This window comes from Delphinus delphis, chromosome 3, assembly GCF_949987515.2.
Source record: "Delphinus delphis chromosome 3, mDelDel1.2, whole genome shotgun sequence".
NCBI lineage: Eukaryota > Metazoa > Chordata > Mammalia > Artiodactyla > Delphinidae > Delphinus > Delphinus delphis.
This window is the reverse complement of record NC_082685.1, coordinates 97,225,806-97,249,290: the sequence shown is the minus strand read 5'-3', so window position 1 is coordinate 97,249,290 and position 23,485 is coordinate 97,225,806. Positions and strand designations below refer to the sequence as shown.

The 23,485-nt window shown below is 33.5% G+C and overlaps 1 protein-coding gene across 1 annotated transcript in view; it reads left to right on the top strand.

The window, feature by feature from the left end:
- The window catches only part of SLF1 (SMC5-SMC6 complex localization factor 1), a 66,924-nt gene that overhangs the window by 18,876 nt on the left and 24,563 nt on the right, over positions 1-23,485 (top strand). The window contains exons 6-14 of the mRNA XM_060006991.1: positions 2,509-2,652; positions 7,159-7,305; positions 8,164-8,304; positions 9,386-9,508; positions 11,170-11,223; positions 12,223-12,381; positions 13,199-13,362; positions 17,623-17,754; positions 18,380-18,545. Coding sequence (XP_059862974.1) covers positions 2,509-2,652; positions 7,159-7,305; positions 8,164-8,304; positions 9,386-9,508; positions 11,170-11,223; positions 12,223-12,381; positions 13,199-13,362; positions 17,623-17,754; positions 18,380-18,545 — 1,230 coding nt within the window. The remainder of the gene's footprint in view (positions 1-2,508; positions 2,653-7,158; positions 7,306-8,163; positions 8,305-9,385; positions 9,509-11,169; positions 11,224-12,222; positions 12,382-13,198; positions 13,363-17,622; positions 17,755-18,379; positions 18,546-23,485) is intronic.

Sequence of the window (23,485 nt, the reverse complement as noted above, 5' to 3'; positions counted from 1 at the left end):
CTAATTGTTGACCTAGATTTGTAACTTATTACTTCTTTAACCATAGGGAAGTCATTTATTCTGTGACCGAATATCTTTCTTTGCATGTAGAAGGTAATACCTACCTTACTTTGGTTGTTATACAACTGTTACTCTAAGCCATTATTTATTGAGTGATTACTGTGTGCCAGGCACGATGCTAAGCATTTTACACACTTAATCTTATTTTAAACCTTATGTTCCTGTGTGGTATGCACTATGGCCTCATTTTACAGTTAGTGAAATGGCATATAATTGAATTTAATGATTTTCCCATGATCTCACAGCTATCGTATGTCAGACCAAAAATTGAAGACCAAGCACTCAAAAACTTTAAAGGCTGCTCTCCTCGAGTCTCCCTTTACTTTTCTCATTTTGAGTATTATTAGGTTTCCTTGATAATAGGAAGGTCTCTTTCTGGGTAGTTAAAAATACTTAATGCTGTAGAGATTACCATATGCTAGTAGTCAGTCTAGTTAAGAACCATGTAGAACACTCTGGGAATTCCCTAGTGGTCCAATGGTTAGGACTTGGCGCTTCCACTACAGGGGGCCCGGGTTCAATCCCTGGCTGGGGAACTAAGATCCCACAAGCCACGCAGTGTGGCCCCTCCAAAAAAAAGAACCATGTAGAGTACTCAAAAGATGCTTGTTCTAATTACTTTATCTCTCTGGCTCTCCATCCAGTCTTGTGAATTCATTCAAGTTGTGTGGCAAATGCCATGGCTGAATCAAGGAATAAGACCTGAGACCAAAGCATATCCATACCTATTTTAAGACAGAAAACAAAGTCAAATATGTGAATCAGAAGCCAGGGCAACTATCATTTCCACACTGTGCTGCCCTATCTTAGGTAATAGAATAATTTACTGAATTAATAGGCTTTTGGTCATCTGTTTGTAACATAGCATTATACTATACAAGGGAGATTAGACATGGTGCTCTTTTCCTAGATCATATAGGAGACAAACACCTAACACAATGCCTAGTGTATTGTTGGCACTAAAATTTTATAAAATAAGGAATAAGTAATGAATATTTACAGAAAAATAATGCCCATATCTTTCATAAGAGTAGGTTGTTGGAGAGAGTGTGGCTTGGAGACAATTACATGTTGATCATTTGTTTAGTGCTATAAAAATAGATTATTTTTAAAAATTTTCCAAATGTCATCGTTTATCACGTTGTGATTTTTAATTATTTAAATAGGGTACTTGAATCATACATTCTAATTCACAGATCAGTATATAGCATCTTAATAGTCAGAATTAGAAAACAGTATGTTCTTCCCTAGTTGCTAATGATAATGGTATGTTCTTTTGCGTATGTATTCTGTGTAACTGGAAACTATATGGGATTAATTCATCCTGTATTTTAGACATTTCTTGATGATCTAAGCCTGAGGATTTATCCTCTTTGTCAACCATGTAAAATTTGAAGCCAGAAACTCAGTTTATCCCCATTAAAGTTGTCCTTAATGGAAATTGTACATTCAGAGTAATACTTTCTTTGATTCCAGGAATAAGACAGAAGAAAAGTCTTCATTTTTCATGGCTTTCAATTTCACTTTTCTGAGTAACTGAAGAAATTTAATCAGCTACTCTCAGGGATTGTTGTCTGGTTGCAAGATTGCAAGCTGCTAAAGGGCCCTCATATCCATATAGGAAGCCCAGTACAAGTGAAAGGGAACCAAAGATCACACCATAGGCCTTAACCACATTTCATCTATATCATGATTGTTCCCTAGGAGGACAATGATTCTCCACTCTCTTTGTGTAAAGATGGTGAATCTTTGAATACTCTTGCATAATAAATACTTGAATTCATCTTTACTCTCAATTCTTTATCTTACTAAACTTCGAGAATTTTATGTATAAGTACATATGCAACTATATTTTAAATTATTATTGGTAGGTAGTTAAAAATTCAGTTTGGATTCCTTAACAAGAGAAATAAATGTGTTTGAGATAGAGTTAGGTGAAGATAATTGCTTACTAATGTTCAAGTAAAATAAGAGCTGTGAATTCAACTATTAGCCTATTTTCTTCTCTGTATGATAGATGTGCAAATAAGAAGTCTTACTAGTAAAAAGCTGAAAAATAATCTGAGAAATAATCTATAATCAGAAAATGTTGAAGTAGATTGTAACTTTAACTTGGTAAGGGACTAGATAAAATAGTTTTGTTCATGATTATTCATAAAAAGGGCTGCTTGTTACTAGACCAACAGAGCATTAGCTTTCCTTGAGATACATTATTATTATTTTATTATTTGGGACCTTTGTTGTAATGATTTTTTTTTTCCCTTCAAGGAACTTACTACTGTTTAATAACCTTTGATTTAGAAGAGTGCATTTTTTTTAGAAGAGTGCATTCTTGTACCTACTTGTTTGACTACCAAAATATTTTGCAATTATAAAGTTGGATACCATAAAGAGTACATAATGTTGAAATCATACTTAATTGATTGCCTAAACCATTTTTACATACAGAAAGAAATTCAGAATGATGAAGATTCCCAAACCAGTTCTGTTTGGAATAACCACAGCAATCAAGAAAAAAACAAAGATTTCAGGAAAGATATGGGATTTCTTGAAATGAAAGGTGCCTTAAAAGAGATCATGTGCAGAACCCAGGTAACACTTTATACTCTAAAAATATCTTACATTTCTGATTTTTCTTACAAAATTTGTGAGAGGCATTATTTGGTGGAAATAAGAATGATTTTGGAATCACAGAGCTGGTATTTGAACCCAGCTCTGATTTACAGTCTATAATTTGAACATATTGGGATATTGTCCATGTCTCTATTTTGAGGCTCTTATTGAAATAATATATATGTACATATGGAAATTCACAGTTCCTAATACATAGTGTGTTCTCAACACATGGTAATTACTTAAAACAACTCGGTATGTTGAATGTAACATGTGTCTTACAAAGGATTCATCAATATATGTATTCATATTCATGGTCTAAAGTCAAGTATTTTACTGCATATAGATCAAGTTTTTTTAAATGGCACAAGTGAATTCCAGTATGATTAAATATGGAAAACAAAAAAAACATGAAGGACTCTGAACTTAGAGCAATGAAAAGTACGTTAAGAAAGCATATTTGTGGCTCTCAACTAAAATTTTTCAGTTAGTAGGAGCAACCAAAAAAGACATTATTAGTTCTACCCTCGAAGACTTAATGTTCAGTTATGTTCAGTTTCATACTTTTTTTTATAAAAGAGACTCTCTAATTGGTTTACCAAATCATTAGCCTAGTAATTATTATTACTTAATCTAAACTAAAATATTTTTAAATATGAGTAGAAAGAAATTAAAATTTGTTTTTACTGCATCTGTCAAATTTTGCAAAGAGAATTCTAGGAACAATTTGGAACTTCTTCAACTGAGCAGTACCTTACAAAATCATATATGGAGACTAAATAAAACTTTGCAAGAGATTAAAATATTTTTGTGATTTTCTCTAGCTTTTTCAAAATACAGTTGATATTTATGTGACTTAGATGATTTTCTATGATTATGTGTACATGATCTTAATTAGAGGCTTTTGAGTTCATATGTCTGTTGAAATATGCATTATAAGCCACAGTATAACATTTTTTACATAAAGGATGTAAAATAATGGAGTTATTAAATTAGTTTTATTTAACATGAAAAATGGAGATTTTATGAAAGATAGGGTAATTATTAAAATACATCTGTAAACATCTTGAGTTTTAGAACTCAAGAGGTTGTATATAAAATGCTTCAATCAAAAAACAGAGTAGCTGAATGCATACAAAAACAAAACCCATATATATGCTGCCAAAAAGAGACTCACTTCAGATTTAATGACTTACACAGATAAAGTGAGGGAATGGGAAAAGGTATTCCATGCAAATTGAAATCAAAAGAAAGCCAGTGTAGCAACAGTTACATCACACAAAATAGACTTTAAAGATTGCTATGAGACAAAGGAGGACATTATATAATGATCAAGGGATCAATCCAAGAAGAAGATATAACAATTGTAAATGTATATGCACCCAACATAGGACCACCTAAATACATAAAGCAAATATTAACAAACAAAAGGGAGAACTTGACAGTAATATCAATACAATAATAGTAGGGGACTTTAACACCCCACCTACATCAACAGAAAGATCATCCAGACAGAAAATCAATATGGAAACACTAGCTTTAAATAACACATTAAACCAAATGGACTTAATAGATATGTGTATATAGAGCATTTCGTCAAATATACCACAGCTGACCTCAAATATATACCACAGCTAACATCATATTCAATGGGAAAAAGCTGAAAGCATTTTCTCTAAGATCAGGAACAAAACAAGGATGCCCACTCTCACTGCTTTTATTGAACACAGTATTGGAAGTCCTAACCATGGCAATTAGAGAAGAAAAAGAAAAGGAATCCAAATTGAAAAGGAAGATGTAAAATTGTCACTGTTTGCAGATGACATGATACTATACATAGAATATCCTAAAGATGCCATCAACAAACTGCTAGAGCTCAGTAATGAATTCTGTAAAGTTGCAGAATAAAAAATTAATATACAGAAATCTGCATGTCTATGCACTAACAACAAACTATCAGAAAGAGAAATTAAGGAAACAATCCCATTTACCATTGCATCAAAAAGAATAAAATACCTGGGAGTAAACCTACCTAAGGAGGTAAAAATTCGAAATTCAGAAAACTGTAAGACACTATAAGACACTGATGAAAGAAATTGAAGCCAACACAAACAAATTGGGAAGATATCCCATGTTCATGGGTTGGAAGAATTAATATTGTTAAAAATGACCATACTAACCAAGGCAATCTACAGATTCAGTGCCACCCTATCAAAATACCAAGGGCATTTTTCACAGAAATAAATAATTTTGAAATTTGAATGGAAACACAAAAGAGCCCAAATAGCCAAAACACTCTTGAGAAAGAAGAACAGAGCCAAAGGAATCATGCTCCCTGACTTTGGACGATACTACCTCTGACTATACTACAAAGCTACAGTAATCAAAACAGTATGGTACTGGCACAAAAATGGACACATAGATGATTGGAACAAAGTAGAGAGCCCAGAAGTAAGTCCACACAGTTATGCTCAATGAATCTACAACAAAGGAGACAAGAATATGGAATGGTGAAAAGACAGTCTCTTCAACAAGTGATGCTGGAAAGACTGGACAGTTAAATATGAAACAATGAGATTAGAACATTTCCTCACATTATGTCCAAAAATAAACTCAAAATATATAAAAGACTTAAATGGAAGCCCTGAAACCATAAAACTCCCAGAAGAGAATATAGGTATAACACTCTTTGACATAAATTGTCACAGTATTTTTTTTGAATCTGTATCTTAAAGCACAGGAAATAAAAGCAAAAATAAATAAATGATACCTGATTAGACTTAAAAGCCTTCACAAAGCAAAGTAAACCATCGACAAAATGAAAAGACAGCCTACTGAATGAGAGAAAATGTTTGCTAATGATATGACCAGTAAGTGGTTAATAGCCAAAATATATAAACAGATCATACATCTCAACACCAAAAAAAGCAACCCAATTAAAAAATGGGCAGAAGACCTGAAAAGACATTTTTCTAAAGAAGGCATACAGATGGCCAGCAGGTATATGAAAAGCTGCTCAACATTGTTAATCATCAGAGAAATGCAAATTAAATCCACAATGTGATATCACTTCACATCTGTCAGAATGGCTATCATGAAAAAAACCAGAAGTAACAAATATTGGTGAGGATGTAGAGAAAACGGAACCCTCATACACTGTTTGTTGATGGGAGTATAAATTGGTGCACCCACTGTGGAAAATGGTATGGCAGTTTCTAAAAAATAAAAAACGAAACTAAAAGTAGAACTACCATATGACCCAGCAATTTCATTCCTGGGTACATATCAGAAAAAAAGGAAAACACTAGTTTCAAAATATCCAAGCATACCAATGTTTATAGCAGCATTATTTACAATTACCATGGTATGGAAGCAACCTAAGTGTCCATCAACAAATGAATGGATAAAGAAGATGGGAGATCTGTATAGACATATAGCTATAGTGGAATACTACTCAGCCATAAAAAATGAAATTTTGCCATTTGCAACAACATGGATGGACTTGGAGGTATACTAAGTGGAATAAGTCAAGAAGAGAAAGATAAATACAGTATGATATAATTTATATGTGGAATCTAAAAAATAAACTACTGAATATTACAGAATTAAAATGGACTTACAGATATGGAGAACAAACTAGTGGCTACCAGTGGGGAGAGGGAATAGCTGGGAGGGGGCAATATAGGAGTAGGGGACTAAGAGGTATAAACTATTAGGCATAAAATAAGCTACAAGGATATATTGTACAACACAGGAAATATAGCCAGTATTTTATAATAACTATAAGTTGAGTATAACCTTGAAAAATTGAATCATTACATTGTATACCTGTAACTTATATAATATTGTACATCAACTATATCTAAATTTAAAAAAAAGTAAAAAGAATACATCTGTAAACATCTTGAGTTCCTTTTAGAACTCAGGAGAATGTATATCAAATTCAGGTCACAATTTCTATTTTTTTAAATTTCTTAGTGTAAAGAATAAACAATATGGTTTGCAATACTTCTTATCCATTTTAATGTTATTATACCTATTTCCTATACAAAGATTTTCTGAGATGTTTCATTTGATATGCCTAATAATGGCAAGACTGTTTGATGTAGAGCCTAAATTGTTTTCACAAACATTTGGAAAAATAAAAGAAAATAATGAAGATAACCAAATCTGTTTTGACTAATCATATGACAAATTTTGTAAAAGGCAGAGATTCCAGGAAAGAGTAAGTTAACAAAATACCTAAATTAAATGTGTTTGTAAACACAGTATATACTTTAAGAACTAAAAATATTTATTTTTCTGTTTCATCTTAGTATAACTAAAATGTAATATAATTCATAATGCTCTTTACTGTATTTAATCTCATGTGTATGTTTCATAAAACCTACATTCCTGAGGGTTTTTTTTGTTGTGACTTGCATTGGTTGTGTTGAGGCTATGGCTAATCCATAGTCTAACTAAAGTATTTTTATAAACATGCAGAAAGAAGTGAAAAATCATGATGAAGATGTTAATATTAGTTCAATTTTAACTGAACATCACAGAAAAGAAAAATACAGAGATTCTAGTAAAGATTTGAAATTTGTTAAAATGAGAAATGCCTTAGGAAGGCACACATATGGAAATCAGGTAAGACCTTCCAAATTAAAAGTAACTTATTTATATTTTACACTCTTTTCTAATAATGCCAGTTATGAAGTTGTTTCTTCTGAATTATGTATATGTTATATGTGTTTATAAAGCATTTGTGTATAATTTTTGAAAGAGTACAAAAATGAGTGCTATGTACCTACCAGCTAGGTTAAGAAATAGAGCATTACCAGCTTTTTAAGATTCTGCTGTGTCATTTCCAAACTGCATCCCTTTTTCTTCCTCTTACCCATGATAGGTAACCTCTGTTTTGGAATTTGTTTTAATATTTTCTTGTTTTTCATTATAGTTTTACCACCTACATATGTATCCCTACCAATACATTGTTTAGTTTTGCCTGTTAATGAACTTTTCTAGTTTGTGGTATTTATAATCTTCTGTGACTTGCTTTTTTGCAGGTGTATATGTTTCATTGTTTCACAGTTATACCTTTTATCCATTTTACTATTGATAAATATTTTGGTGTCTTTTTGCTGGTTTGTTTTTGATGGATTGATTGGTTTTTGTAACTGTGAGCATTTCTGCCATGAATAGTATGAACCTTTTCTTACATTACTTTTGGTGCACATGTTCAAGAGTTCCTCTAGCTTAGGATATATCCCTAAGAGAATTCTGGGTTATAAGGACTGTGCATGTTCAAGTCTACTAGATAATGAACAAATGTTTTCCAAAATATTTTACTAATGTATACCCACTCCAACAGTGAATGAGATTTTGTATTGTATATAACTTTTTTTTTAATGTGTCATAATTCAGACTCGTCTTGAATTTATATGGATTTTGTAACATACATCATTCATGTTTACATTTGTTTAATTGTGGTCTAAATATGTTTAGAAGGGAATTAAGAAAAAGGATGAAGATATTCAAAGGAATTATACTTTGAGGAAAAAACACAAAAGAGAGAAAGAAAGAGATTCCAGGAAGGACAATGAACATGACAAAATTACCGTAAGAAAGCACATTTATAGAGATCAGGTAAAACTTTGTAAGCTAAGCTGAAAGAAAACAAAGAACAGTTTTAATTTCTTTTGGCTCTTCCCTAATATCACCTACACATATAATCTGATTTTTGTGATTGCGTGCTGTGTTAAATATAACTTGTACATCTTATGAAAAGAATCTTCTTGATTTGATCTGGTGTAATATTCATAATTAATGTTATAATTAGCTTTGGTTCACAATATTTGGTTCACAAATATTTTTACATGTGTACAGAAAGAATTTGAGTTAATAATCAGGATATTCAAATATATTTTATTTTGCCTGACTAAAACAAAAAAGAAAGGTTCTGACAAAAGAGGCTAAAATTCTTAAAATGAAAAATACACGTGTATGTAGTTTGGCTAATACATTCTAATCTAAATAATCTAAATTTTAGGGGTTGGTTTTTGTTTTTTGTTTTTTTTTTTTTTCGCGGTACGCGGGCCTCTCACCGCCGTGGCCTCTCCCGTAGCGGGACACAGGCTCCAGACGCGCAGGCTCAGCGGCCATGGCTCACGGGCCCAGCCGCTCCGCGGCATGTGGGATCCTCCCGGACCAGGGCAGGAACCCGTGTCCCCTGCAACAGCAGGCGGACTCTCAACCATTGCGCCACCAGGGGAGCCCAGTAGCTTGTCTTTTAAACAGGATCCTTCTTGTGTTAATTTTTCTAGAGTATAACTTTATTTTACAGTCTAGACAGCGTGTTTATATGTATTCAGAAGGATCTTCAGAAGAATGATAAAGGTAAATAATCATGTTTTGTGGGAACATGGCAACCAAAAAACAAAAAAACAAAACAAGGGAGAGAGAGAGGTTCCAGGAAAGGTTTGGAACAGGTTAAAATAAAAAGTACTTAAGAAAGTGCACATGTAAATATCAGGTAAAACTTTGCAATTAAAACATTTGGTTTTTAATTTTTTTAATTTCAATCTGTAATCTTTATGTAATATAATTGTAAGGACCTTTGCTGTAGTTAACACTGCATGAATGTGTTCTTGTGTTGTCTATTGGGATGCTTAGCATTTGTGTTGACACTCTTTAGTACATTGTGTAAAGTACTTTTTTGTGTATACAGAAAGAAATGAAGAATTCTGTTTTTGCTGATCATGCCAAAGAATCAAAAACCAAGGATATCAGGACAGATGTGGATATTGCTGACATAAAAAATGCCTTAAGGAAACACATATACAGAGCTCAGGTAGAACTTGACGTACTAAAAATTTTGTATACTTTTCTCTCATTCTGTAGTGTAACCAAGTATAATAATAATAATAATAATGAGTCATTTTATTATTATGTTTAATATGTCTTAAAATAATTTTATTCATTAATTTTTGTTAATAGTAATTATTGTCTGTGGACATTTAGTAAATTGCTGAATTCTCTGCCATTTATACCTCAGTGATATCACGGATAAGTTATGTGTTTTATAAACTGCTGTAACTTGTTGCTTGTTAACCTGCTGTTGGAGAATGAGGGCTAGAGGATCCCCGTTTCTGTTGTCCTCGTTCAGCCTCAGTCTGAGAAAGGCTTTGAGGCTCCCTGGGTTTTGGGGAAGGGCTTTTTCAGTGTTCTTGCCCTGCCTCAAGTAATAGGGGATGATCTGGGATCACCATCTCTTCCTGCCTCTCTCTGGGAGTAAAGGATTTTTTTCCTATTTCCTTATCCAGCAGGTTATGGGTTTGCATGTGTGCCCTGAGGGTAACCACATTTGCTACCCTTCCCACAGCAGCCGCTGTTCAAGCCTCAGCCTCCACCACTAGGGAGACTTTCTTTGGTCTCCCACCCTGTCTCTTTTCGTTTACATGAGCACCCAGTGAGGTCCGTGGAGAAAACCACGCCATTGAGTGCAAACTCCCCGCATTTTGTTGATTCCCAGGGGTTCTGTTTTCTCATGCTGGCCCACACTTGGCCTTTAGTAAATGGTGAAAAATTTACGCTGAAATCTTACCCACTGTAGTGGAGTCCTCCTATTCCTGCTAAACTCTCTCAGATAAATCGGTGCTCATGTCCCATGTCCTTGGAGGCTCCTCTCTTTCTTCATATCTCTGTTTAGTTTGTTGCACTAAGACCTCTGCTGTCCTAAGGGTTCAGGTGAAGTTATCATTTCGTAGATTTTCCATTTTTATTGTTTGTAATGTGGGAAGGCCTCTCTTTTCAGCTTTCTATATCCTAAGTGGAAGCCAAGCCTCTATCATTGTTTTAATTTGTATTTCTTCTGTTAGTAGCAAGTTTGAGCATATTTTATGCCTTCACTTGCCATTTGTGTATTTCTTCCTCTGCCAACTGCTTGTTGGTACTCTTTTCTCTATTTTTTCAGTAGGTTGTTTTATACCACTGCTTCTAGAACTCTTTATATAATCAGGATATTATCTCTTGTTATGTTTACAAATATTTCTCCAGTATAATCTTTTAAACAAATACAAACTTACAGGTATTTTACAATAGAGGAAGATTTTACATGTGATTATATACAAAACATGACTAAATTTTTTCTCCTATGGAGTTTTATACAAAAGTCCAGAGGAGCATTTTATAAATGCTCTCTCCATTTATATTTCTGATTATTAAAATACTGAGGACAATGGACCTATTCAGGTCTTCAAAGTAAATATGACTTTACCTTTTACATTATTTTAATTTAGAAAGGGAAAATAGAGACTGTTCATAGTCATGAGAGTGCCATTACCCTAAAATGATGGAGGTCCCTAGCTAAACATGAGAATCAGATCAATTATATCTATTAATGTCTTCCTGAATCTGATTTGTAAGTTTGGCCAAGGCTTTATGCTTTGTAAGCTGAACTGTATTTTTTGACCTAAAAATGTTTAATTTTAATTAATGGTTTCTGTTTTGTAGGCTATAAGATACAGCTGCATTAGAATAGATAAACAACCAGCGTACAATGTTGAGGTAAGAAATTTGGAGTAGGGTGCTGATGGGGGCAAAAAGAAGCTTTATGTTTTATTATTAGTTGTTTTGATATAAAGGTATGTGTTGTCAGCAAGACAAAGCTTCTTATCAAATTTGAAATGTAGTTTCTCTAATCAGAAGTGAAAAAGAAAAATAGTATTCTATCAAAGCTCCAAAAAAAATTCTATACAGTAATAAAAATTGATAAGAGGAATTAAAAACTTACCTTGTGCTCATCACAGGTTAGTTATGTATCCCTATTCATACATTTCATAGGTTTCATAATTATTACTTCTAGATTAAATTTTCAGTGTAATACTTATGAGTATATTATTTTCTTTATATCATTATTCATTCCTTTAAAATTGATTGTTTTAGTCCATGAGTCTTTCAGAGTATTCTTGATTCTCAACTAGGTGAAATGAGTCACTTTTATTGTTAAAAATATTTTGACCAAGGGGGCTGTATTTTGTGGAACTCTTAAGAGTTATATTAATGTGCATGTTCAGAGTAATTTTATGATACTGTAGCAGTTGTCACTTTTTGCAAATATTGATTCTGCTTGATGACATCTTAATATATGTAGCATATCTTAATAGGCATAGTTTGCTTATAAGTTTAAAAGAACACCAAAAAATAATTTTGCATCTAAATTAAAACTATGTGTGGTTGTACCTCCAACTGAAGTCTCATTATCAGCCAGACTTTGCAAATGCCTTTTAAAGTTTTCCTTTAGAGGTAGTGTTTCCTCTTACTATTCAAGGTGACAGAGAATAATAAATAAAACAATAATGTATATGTTTTGCAGTGCAATTTTATTGTTGTAAGACACATTCATACAAATCATTTTTTTGGAACCACATAACAACATAGTGAAGTAGTGAGGGCAGGGATTGTTCATTTTACGGATGAGGAAATTCAGGCTCCTTGCTAATACAAAATTTCATCTCAGAATTTTCCCCTTCTTTTCTTTGAGTCATAGAATCTTTCCTTTCTTAGGTTAAAAATGCTGAATTTCCCAGAGGTGTATTAAATTTAATTGAAAGCCTCATAGAAGGACAGTTTTTTAAAGAAGCAATTGAGGAACTTTCCTCTTTGCAGTCACATTATATCCCTCCTGTTTGCCTTCTTCACGCTCTTCTAGAGAACATTCTACAGGTAAGAGCAGTCTTACGGGTTTTATAGTCTTTCAAAGAATGTTAAACTATGAACACTTTCTCAGTTTTTGTAAGTTTATAGTTTATTTTCTCTCTTCATTATTTCTTTTCCTCATTTTAATAATAAATGCAGTACCTATTTATTACCATTTCTTTTCTGTTTTTAAACTCTATGCTAGGTATTACTCTGAGTGTTTTAACTTAATATTTTCTCAGAATTGTTTTCTGTGGCAGTAAAGTATCTAATGTAAAAATCAAATTATAAGGATCTAGAATGTCATTTAGTAAATTACTCATTTAGTACACTGGTAATGATTTTTATTCATAGTATATGTAGACACTGAACTTACTCCTTGTTCCTATTGTGGAAATCACTAGGAACAGCTTTTCAAAGGTAGATTTCTAGTCATATTCTTCATCTAGGTGACAATTTGAAGAAACAACAGGTTTAAGCTATGTCAGACTAATGTTGGTGGTAAGTCAGAATGTTACATGTAAAGTTTCTTCAGTTCATTTCAGGTCACATTTGGGAACTCTTTTAATCACACTATAATCATGAGAAGTAAAATGGACATATGATATAGATTAGTCCCAATAGCTAGGATTATCTAATATGTAGGTACATATTTAGAGTGTGCCTCTCTCTCAGTTGCAGTATTTAATTAGCTAAACATCATGCTTCCATCTGTTCTTTGTCCAAACACATATTTTTGCCAAGAAAGTTAGGTCTAGGTTATTACAGTTTTAAACTAAATTAGCTGGTAAAACTGTACTTTTAGCTATTGTGTTTTATTTGTTTGTTTATTTTTAAATAATAGGATAACATAGATACGTTTTCTGGTCGATACTTTCATATATTGTCAGCTCTTCTTCACCTTCACCCTCCTTGGAAGTCCCCAGCCATGTCAAGATATTACTTAGAATTGTTTCAGTGTCCAACTTGTATGAAAGGGGCATGGTCTCTAATAGAAGTGCTTATCAGGTAAGGAATTTCACATGTGAGGATGTTAAATTTCATATAGTTAGTGTTCTGCTATGTATTTTTTAGATACTGATAAAAGAAGTACATTTCTTTTTAGAAAAATTTTTGTGTGTGTGTAATGTCTGTGTGTTGTATTTATTGCAAAGGCCAAGTCTAAGTTGGTCATGTTTGTCAATCATTTTATTTTTAAAAAATGTTTAATATATATATGAAATGGCTCACAGGAATGCCAAATCATTATTTATTTTTATTTTATTTTTTAACAAAATAAGTTTGCATATTTTAAAAATTAAGAAAATGAATTTATTGGATATGAATATCATAAAATTTTGGTTATCAACAGTATAAACATTTGTAACTGTATACAATATCTGTTTTAGTGTTTCTGTTATATTTTTTCAGCTAGAAATTTGAATTTTGAAACTGAACTTAATGTTTCCTAAATATGTCATCTCTTTCATGCCTCTGCACATGCTGTCATCTGCCTAGATCCTTCCTTTGTCTTCCATATGTTAATCTCTTCAGAAATCCCTCCTATTTCTGCTTCTTTCTCTCAAACAAAAGTAATCATTTTTCTATGTCTTCTCTGATAGCTCTCTGTATCTGATAGCCTTCCTTTGTCTGGGAAGTACTTTATTTTTATCCAAATGTTCAGTTTTAGGGCGGTCCATAGTAGTAAGAGAAAGGATACTTGACTAGCCAGGCAAAAGCTAGATCTTTGGTTACCTCTTTGAGATCATAGGGATTTACCTACCATCTTGGTTGTGTTATATTTGAAGGAGGCTAATCAGCTAGCTAGCATGCATTTACTCATTCTTTCAAAAAATGTTATTGAGTAGTTACTGGGAGCCAGGCATTGTGCTATGTTTCGGGGTAAAAAGATAAAATAACAGTTCCCACACTTTTGAAGGTGTAAACACAATTCTAACACAGTACTGTTCCAGCATAGGTGTAGGATGTGAGCATATATGGTTTACATATTTGCCATTCTTCCTAATTTACAAATCTGTTTCTTCCTTCGCTGTCATCACCTTTATTTAAAAAGCCTTCATTGCTTCTTATGTAAACTGTTGCAATATCCACTTTATTGATCTTGATCCTACTTTTTCCTTTATCTTCCAAAGTACATGCTTTGGAAGCATGCTCTTTCCAAAGTGTGCTTTGGAAAGTATGCTCTTTCCAAAGTGGTCTTTTCATTTCCCAGATAAAAGTCCTTCAACACACATATCACCTGTAGGAAACATTTTAAATTCCTTAGCAAAACATGTAAGACCCTTCATGATTTAGCCCTATGTATGTCTCCATTCTTCATCATTTTCCCAGGCATGCCCAATGACTGAACTATTTTCATTTCTTATCCCTTTGCTCTTATGTTTTATCTGTCTATATAAACCTCCATTCTTGCCACCCTATAAATACCTGGCCTCTCCTAATTATCCTTTAAAATGCAAGTCAAATGTCACTTCCTATCTCTTGCTCTTTCCTTTGAGTTAAGTTTTTCACTTAAATCAGCCTCTGACTTTTTTTTTAATTTATTGTGGTAGCATTGGTTTGTAATATATTTGTTGCATGTGTACAACATTATATTTCTATTTCTGTATACCTACAGTGTGCTCATCAGCAAAAATTGAGTTTCCATTTGTCACCATACAGTTGATCCCCTTCTCTCCACCCACCGCCCTACCCCTTCCCCTCTGGTAACCACTACTCTATTCATATCTGTGTTTGTTTTGGTTTGGTCTGGTTTGCTCAATTATTTTGTCCATTTGTTTGTTTTTTATATACCACATGAGTGAAATCGTAGGGTATATGTCTTTCTCAGTCTGACTTGTTTCACTTAACATAATACTCTCAAGATCTATCCATGTTGTCACAAATGGCAAGATTTTTTTCTTTCTTATGTCTGAATAGTATTCTTTTGTGTGTGTGTGTGTGTATGTATCACATTGTGATTTATTCATCTGTTGATGGGCACTTAAGATTGTTTCCATATTTTGGCTAGTGTAAATAATGCTGCAATAAACAGAAGAGTACATATATCTTTTCAAATTAGTGTTTTCATATTCTTGGATAAATGCCCAGAAGTGGGATAGCTGGATCTTATGGTAGTCCTGCTCTTAATTTTTTGAGGGATCTCCATACTGTTTTCCATAGTGGCTACACCAGTTTACATTCCCACCAACAGTGTATGCAACCTCTGACTTTCAGAAGAGTAGATGCTCAGTGTTAAACATCTCCCTCCTCAGTGCTTATAATGTCTGGAACATAATAAGTGCCTTATAAATGCTTGGATGAATTAATTGATGCTACAGGAAATGGAATTCAGGCAGCTTAAAAGTAGACTTTTTAATAAACAGATACCCAGGTTTAATTACAAAATAATTGGGTCTGTTGGGAGTCTCGGGGAAGGTTCCCAGGAAAGTGGTAGGAATACAGATGAGCTGGGTGATACTCGTCTACTTCTGAGTGTATTTTTGTTTTTTGTTTGTTTGTTTTTGTTTGTTTTTGTGGTACACGGACCCCTCACTGTTGTGGCCTCTCCCGTTGCGGAGCACAGGCTCCGGACGCGCAGGCCCAGCAGCCATGGCTCACGGACCCAGCCGCTCCACGGCATGTCGGATCCTCCCAGACCGGGGCATGAACCCGTGTCCCCTGCATCGGCAGGCGGACCCTCAACCACTGCGCCACCAGGGAAGCCCCGTATTTTTGTTCTTATAAATTTATTTATTTATTTTTGGCTGCAGTGGGTCTTCGTTGCTGCACACATGCTTTTTCTCTTGTTGCAGTGAGCGGGGGCTTCTCTTGTTGCAGAGCACAGGCTCTAGGCACACGGGCTTCAGGAGTTGTGGCACATGAGCTCAGCAGTTCTGGCTTGTGGGCTCTAGAGCGCTGGCTCAGTAGTTGTGGCACACGGGCTTAGTTGCTCTGCAGCATGTGGAATCTTCCCGGACCTGCGTGGGCAGGCGGATTCTTAACCACTGCACCACCAGGGAAGTCCCTGAGTGTATTTTTGAAATATTTCATAATGTGTGTTTTTAGAAAAAGAGAAAAGATACTATGGTATCCATCTCTGGCAGTTTTCAGATAGACTGAATAACTATAGGTCAAGGAGGATCTTTTAGAACAGATTTGAGTATTAAATGGATTGTTACATTTAATAGCTGTTAAGGGCCCTCCTAATCTGCGAGTGTGGTATTCAAAATAGATGGGGAAGATGGAGACAGAGGTACAGAGTTATAAGTACGTTGTTGGTATAATTGATAATGAAGTTGGAAGAAAATTGTAATAAATGTTGTTGCCTGGACTCTCTCTCTTAGTCCTGGAGTTCTGAGTAATTTTATGTTCTCTTTTAAAAAATACTATAGGGCTTCCCTGGTGGCGCAGTGGTTGAGAGTCTGCCTGCCGATGCAGGGGACATGGGTTCGTGCCCTGGTCCGGGAAGATCCCACCTGCCGTGTAGCGGCTAGGCCTGTGAGCCGTGGCTGCTGAGCCTGCGCGTCCGGAGCCTGTGCTCCGCAATGGGAGAGACCACGGCAGTGAGAGGCCTGCATACCGCAAAAAAACAAACAAACAAACAAACAAATACTATAGAACTGTGCTGTCCAACCCCATAGCCACTAGCCACATGTGACTATATTTAAATTTAATTAAGATTAAATAATTAAAAATTCAACACCTCAGTTTTGCACAAGCCACATTTCAGGTGTTCAGTAGAACATGTCCATCATCATGGAAAGCTCTGTTGGATAGGACTGCTGCAGAAGATGGAAAGAAAATAAATCCTGAATTTTTAAAACTTCAAAAAAAAATAGCTCTAAATGACCTTCATTTTACTAAATAATGAAAAATGAAATAATTTTGAGTAAGAGGAGGATTATAGGGAGTATTATAAATTGAAAGTGTAACTGGTCATCTGAATCAAAAGGGTTTAATGAAATTCATAGTTTTTTTTTCTTTTTCAGTGAAATAAAGAATACAAGGGGAGAGTACCAGATGGTTGTTAACCATTAACAATCATTGAAAAATAGAGAAATTAGATCTCTATTATTAGAAAATTAACTGTCATGGGGTATTTGACAGGGTTTAATTTTTAAAGGAAGAAAATATATTATTCATAAAATTTTGTTGAATTTGCTTTATATTTTGTTAGAGCAAGCTTTATTAAAATTCCAGTGATTTTCTGAAGAAAGAAATACTTTGCTCACAAATTACTCAATGAGTTGTTGCATGTTATATGATTGTTGGGTTCATGTTTTCCAGGTCTTGCCTTTTCAGTGAAAGTTTTTGTCATCAAATTTCAGAAAATATTATTGGCTCTAAGTTGCTCCACCTGACACTGCTCAAATTTTTCTTTAATTTAGTTAAAAGTGAAGTCCGACATCTGAGTCAAAAGTAAGTTTTAATCACCAAAAAACATTTTTTCTATATATTGTCTTATGTACCATTTTTCTAATTATTTATCTACATATTTCTAAAAAAAACACCTTGTTTTCTAGTTTTAAGTATATAGATTTATTTTAAAAACATATGTCTAGATTCAGTCCTTCAGTAGCTGTAAATGTTTGTATGCTTTTTTCATGTTTCCTTACTTCACATTTTTATTTTTCACTAACTTACACATTTGGATAGGTAAGACTGTTTTTATTTTTCAGAATTTGTATATTTTTGAATTCTTTAGTAACTGAATGCTTAAGTAAAAAGCTATACTAGGTTTAATACTGAATCTATAATATCTGTAAGTTCTGCCTATGTTCTAAACCCTGCAGTTGCATTAGTGTGTACTTGTTGATGATTATGTTGAAATGAAGCCATTTAAAAAATTTTGTCTATTATAACTAGATATTATAATCCTTATATATTAATAGACTTCTATATTCAGAAATTGCTAGAATTTTTTTGTTTTATGACAAAATATTATGCCTAATAACCATAATGATCAAATTAGCAGATATTATGCCTAATAACTGTAGTGGTCAAATTGGCATAAAGATATACTTTTCATTCATATTTTTATTAGGTTGTATGACTGGTCAGATTCTCAGAGTCTGAAAATAACAGGAAAGGCAGTTCTTCTTGAAATCTTTTGGTCAGGAAGCGAGACATCTGGGCTTTTAACCAAACCAATAAATATGCTTTTGGAGTGGACTATATATTCTCACAAGGAAAAATGCAAGTCTAGTGATGTAAGTAGGATTAATTTACAAATGAATATTGGCCTATGGAAAAAAGTACTTCTTTGAAGTATGTGTCTTTTTTCTTCCCTTTATTCTTTGAATTACTTGAGACAAATTAACATGCACCCAAATACATCGTTTTCTACTTCGTTTATCTAATTTTAAGGTAAAGATTCTTGGAGGCTGGTTTTGTCATCTCACACTTGGCTGTAGTTCTACATCCACATTTGGACAGGTACTTGACCATTACTGTTAAGAAATCTATAGTTACTTATCACTCTAGATTTTTTTATTTTTGTACATTTCAATTTTTAAGGAACTTGTGATTATAAAAATTGAGTGAATCCATACAACTTTTTGGTACTACTAATAAAAAGTTCTACTTGTTTTTTAAAACACCTTTCTGGATGTTAAGAGTTATTTCCTGAACCATTTCTTCATAAGTAGGTTTTGCTTATTAGAAAATCAGCATGCAGTGATTTTAGTATATTATCTATATGAAGGGTAACCAGGAAAATTAAATGCAGAAAATATGTAAAGTGCATAGCAACATACTGCCCCACATTTTAGGTGCATAATAAGTGTTAGTCACCTTTCCTTTCAAAATGAGCTTTTGGGGACTTTATTATTTACATTTTTATATCATTAATTTCTGCTCATTTTTTAAAATTCCTTTCTTTTTGTCTTCTATCTTGAATATTTGAATCTTTTTTCTATTTAGTCTTTATTTCTAATATGTACACTTAATATAAATTGCCTTTTGAGTGGAACTTGAGATTCATTCTGCAAGTTTTGATACTTTAATCTCGGGTGCTCTTATTGTTTTTTTCAAAGTGTTTTTTATTGTCAATTACAAATTCCCCTTTGATCCAAGAAATATTTTAAAAGAGTGTTTTAAAACTTCTAAATGGATGGCTTTTAGTTGTCAGATTTTGTCTATGCTTTTGTTATTAATATCTAATATTAAATTATAGTTAAAAATGAGCCCTGTATGATTTCCGCTTTCTGAAATTAACTCAACTTTTCTTTTTGACCTCATATAAGATTAGAGGCCAAAATGTGTTTTCTCTGTTATTCTACATTTTTCTCTATCACCTATTAGGTCAAGCTTAAATGTTTTAATCAACTCCTCTGACTCTACCTTGGGAATTTATTCTTTTTTTTTTAACAGTGTCTGCTTTATATACAGTGATGCCTTCTTGTTATTCATGACTGATGTATCATCATAATTGCTAGCTAGGTAATATTTTCTTTGGGGATAGAAAACATAGTAGATGGAGTGGAGACCTCTGGTGTTAAATAGCCATGAAGTCCCTTCTAGCTTAAGGAAAATTCTTACATAGTTTCTCTTCTAATTTATTTCCTCTGATCCTTTTTCGCTCCTCTACTTTTTAAGTTCCAAATGAACTTATGTCACACCTCCTCTTTGTATCCTCTGTGTGTTTTACCCTCTCATCTATATTTTCCATTTTTTTCTGTACTCGGAGCATTCTGGATAGTGTTTTCATCCAATTTCTAGTTCACTAGTCTCTTTTCAGCTGTATCTAATATGATAAACATGGCTATTGCATTTTTTATTTTTTGTATTTTTCCCAGTTTTAGACTTTTTCCTTCCAAATTACTATGATATATTTTTATGGTTTCTGGTTCCCTACGAAGTTTTCAAGGTTTTCTTTTGTCTTTGAACATGGCGATAATAGTTATTTTACAGTCTACATCTGATTATTCCATATTTGACGTTTTTGTGAGTCAGTTTGTATTTGTTGTTTCTGCTGTTTCCTTCTTTCATGTCTTTTATATTCTCTTGCAAGCTAGTTATGTTTGACTGTGTGCCGTAAATTGCATTTGAAAAATTATTTGTAGAAATAGTTTGTGGCAAAGACACAGAATATCTCCCTCTAGCGAAAATTTTTGTTGTGTGGTTCAAGGGTTCCTGGATAGTCAAAGTAAAGTACAGGGCCACAGATACATGTTGTTTTGCTTCTGATTCATGCTTGCTTTGAGACTGAAGCCCTGCAGGGTGTCAGCGTATTGGGCATTAGGCCTTGGGCTATGACTTTTATACTCCTTTTTCCCCTAGGCTCCAAACTGTGTATCAGCTCTTTCTCTGGGGTCAGCAAATGTCCTTAGGGCAAAGTCAGCTAGCTTTGAATGCCTCACTTGGTTTTTACCTTCTCCTAGATCTTGGCTGAGCAATTCCTCTTAACTTTACTGAAGATATTTTACATATTTTATTCAACATTTTAAGTTTTCTTCTATAAGATGGTTTATCTGAATTACCTAGGCCTCCATTATTAGAAACAGAACCCCTTACTGATTTTTAAAAATTCTATTTAGGGAGTGTGTGAGGCATTCTTTAAAGAAAACATTCTTTTCAGGGCTTTTTTCTTTTTTTTTTTTTTTAATTGGCATTAAAAAGGGAGGATTGTTTCTGGGTATAACTAGATGTCTAAGCTAAAACTGATAAAATCCTGATTATCATCTGCCTTTTTTCTACTGTTTAGACAATAGAATCATTAAGGATAGAAAATATTTCCTCGTTAAGGAGCATTTCTTTTTTATCCATTTGATTATATAAATGAAATTGCTCTTTTATAATTGAAAACAATAATAAAACGGATGTTTTCACAGTTTTACTAAATCACCAAAGGACTGCCACAGATAAGAATCTACTTAGGGAATACTAATGTAAATAGTAACAAATTCATACATATTTAACTTGAAGATTTTTGTTCAGATTTATAAATAAATGTAACATATTTGTGAAGCAATGTACCATAAATTGTACCATCAGTTGTAATACGAGAACTGGTTTTAAACTTTGCAAATTAATATTTTAACATTTGAATTGCTTAAATTCATATAAACTGTTTTTTTATTGTGGTACTTTATGTGTTAGAATTCATTATTGTACTTAATTAAATCTTTTTGGCAGTTTCCAATTTCAAGAATTCCATGCATGTTCCCAGACATCGTTTTCTGTACTGTAAAGCATTTGTATCTTGATTTGCTTAGTTGAAGCATTCAATTTAAGTCATTAGCTAAACAGAAGTCCTCAGTTTATGCTAATATTGTTTTGTCATAATGTCAATCAGAATGTATTGCAGAGTGACACAGTGGCAATGAATTTCATTGTCATAATCTGAGAAAGCTTTGGGCTTTCCTTGGCAAAGAGCAGAGGTGGGATGTGTCAAGGTTATGGAGGAGGTACACATTTTACTAAGCTTGGTGGTTAGTTCTGCTTTTCTTTGTGGATGTCCTTAAATACTATTTAACCATAACCCTACAATTATTGGTAGAAATGGAAGCTAGTTTCTGTTGAAAGATAAGGAAATTGAGGCTAAAGAATATAAGTAACTTATTCAAGGTATCACAGCTTCTTAGGGCAAAACCTTGACTAGTGGCCAAGTCTCCACTGCAACATACTTTCTCTTACTTCACATGTCACTGTTTAAAATAGGAAGAGGCACAGTATGTACATTATGTTTGCATCTTTCTGCCAGAGGTACTAGAGGAGCAGTTTCTCATCTATTGCTGTGGGATATTGTGGAAAGCCCTAACCTGAGAGTCAGAGGCCAAGAATCAAGTTTGTTCTGCATTATATACTGGTCAATTTTTGGAAGATTGCCAAGTTTGTAAACTGAAGATTACTAGTCCTGGTAGATAATAGAGATATTGACAGAATGTCTTCTAATAGCCTTTCCCTATTAGAAGGGAGATCTAAGGTAAATATATGTCATATGTGCAAATCATATCTATCTTTCATTTCTTTGTTACTACTTAGGGTATTTATGTTCTGTTCTTTCAGCTTTAGCAAACATTTTGGTATTCCAAGAAAGCTTTTCTCTTCTGATGGTTTTTTTTTGCCATTTTCCCACTAATCCACTTTCAAAGCATATATATCCATGGTGCTAGAAATAGTAGCATTGTTACGTTACAGTGAGTACAGTCCATAGCACAGTGTCTTGTTCCTATGGTTATAGTGAGTGTCATAGTTAAGAAAGTAGTGTAAAAGGATCCAAGAACCTGATTTGAAAGTATCTTTTTATATAAAAATTTTCTATGATATATATGTGGTATGTGGTAGGTATGTTTAGCCAATGACACACAGGTAGAATAACTTTGGCAAATTTTTTCTTACCATGGTAAAGGAACTACAGTCTTTCCTTGCAGGTACTGTAAGACGTACCTATCTCTAACTGCTTAATAACAATCATTTCAAGGTGAATTGAATAGTAAGCAATATTTTTTTTTCTATTGTCTATAGCTACTTTTCTCACTTGTTTGCTTCCTTTTAACAAATTTTCGGAATGCCCACCAAATGCCAATTATTGTAAGGCCCTGGGGATACTACGGTATCCCAGATGTAAATCCATGGTTTCCTGAAATTCCTGATCTAGTGGAGGATAAAGACAAGTCTACAGGAAACTATAATATACTGTGACAAATTATGTTATGGGAGCCAAGTCCTGGTAGGGTTTTGAACAAACCCCCATATGGGCTTGTTTTTGCTACCCAGCAAATATCTCTCTGATCCTTCACCCATTTGGAGTCAGCATACACGTGGAAAATGCAAAATCATTTCATTATTAGCTAAAACCAATTTACAAGGTAAAATTACTGTTCTAATAACACATTCCACAGCCAATCATCAAATATATTTAGACTTTCTGCTTCTTAGGATGGTCTGCTCATCAGCTCTCTTCCAATATAGATGGTATGAGATTGCCCACACTCCAAAGGCTTTATTTTTTTTTTTCCCAAGAGATATATTTTATTTTATTATTTTTTTTCATTTTAACATCTTTATTGGGAGTATAATTGCTTTACAATGGTATGTTAGTTTCAGCTTCACAACAAAATGAATCAGTTATATATATACATATGTTCCCATATCTCTTCCCGCTTGCGTCTCCCTCCCTCCCACCCTCCCTATCCCACCCCTCCAG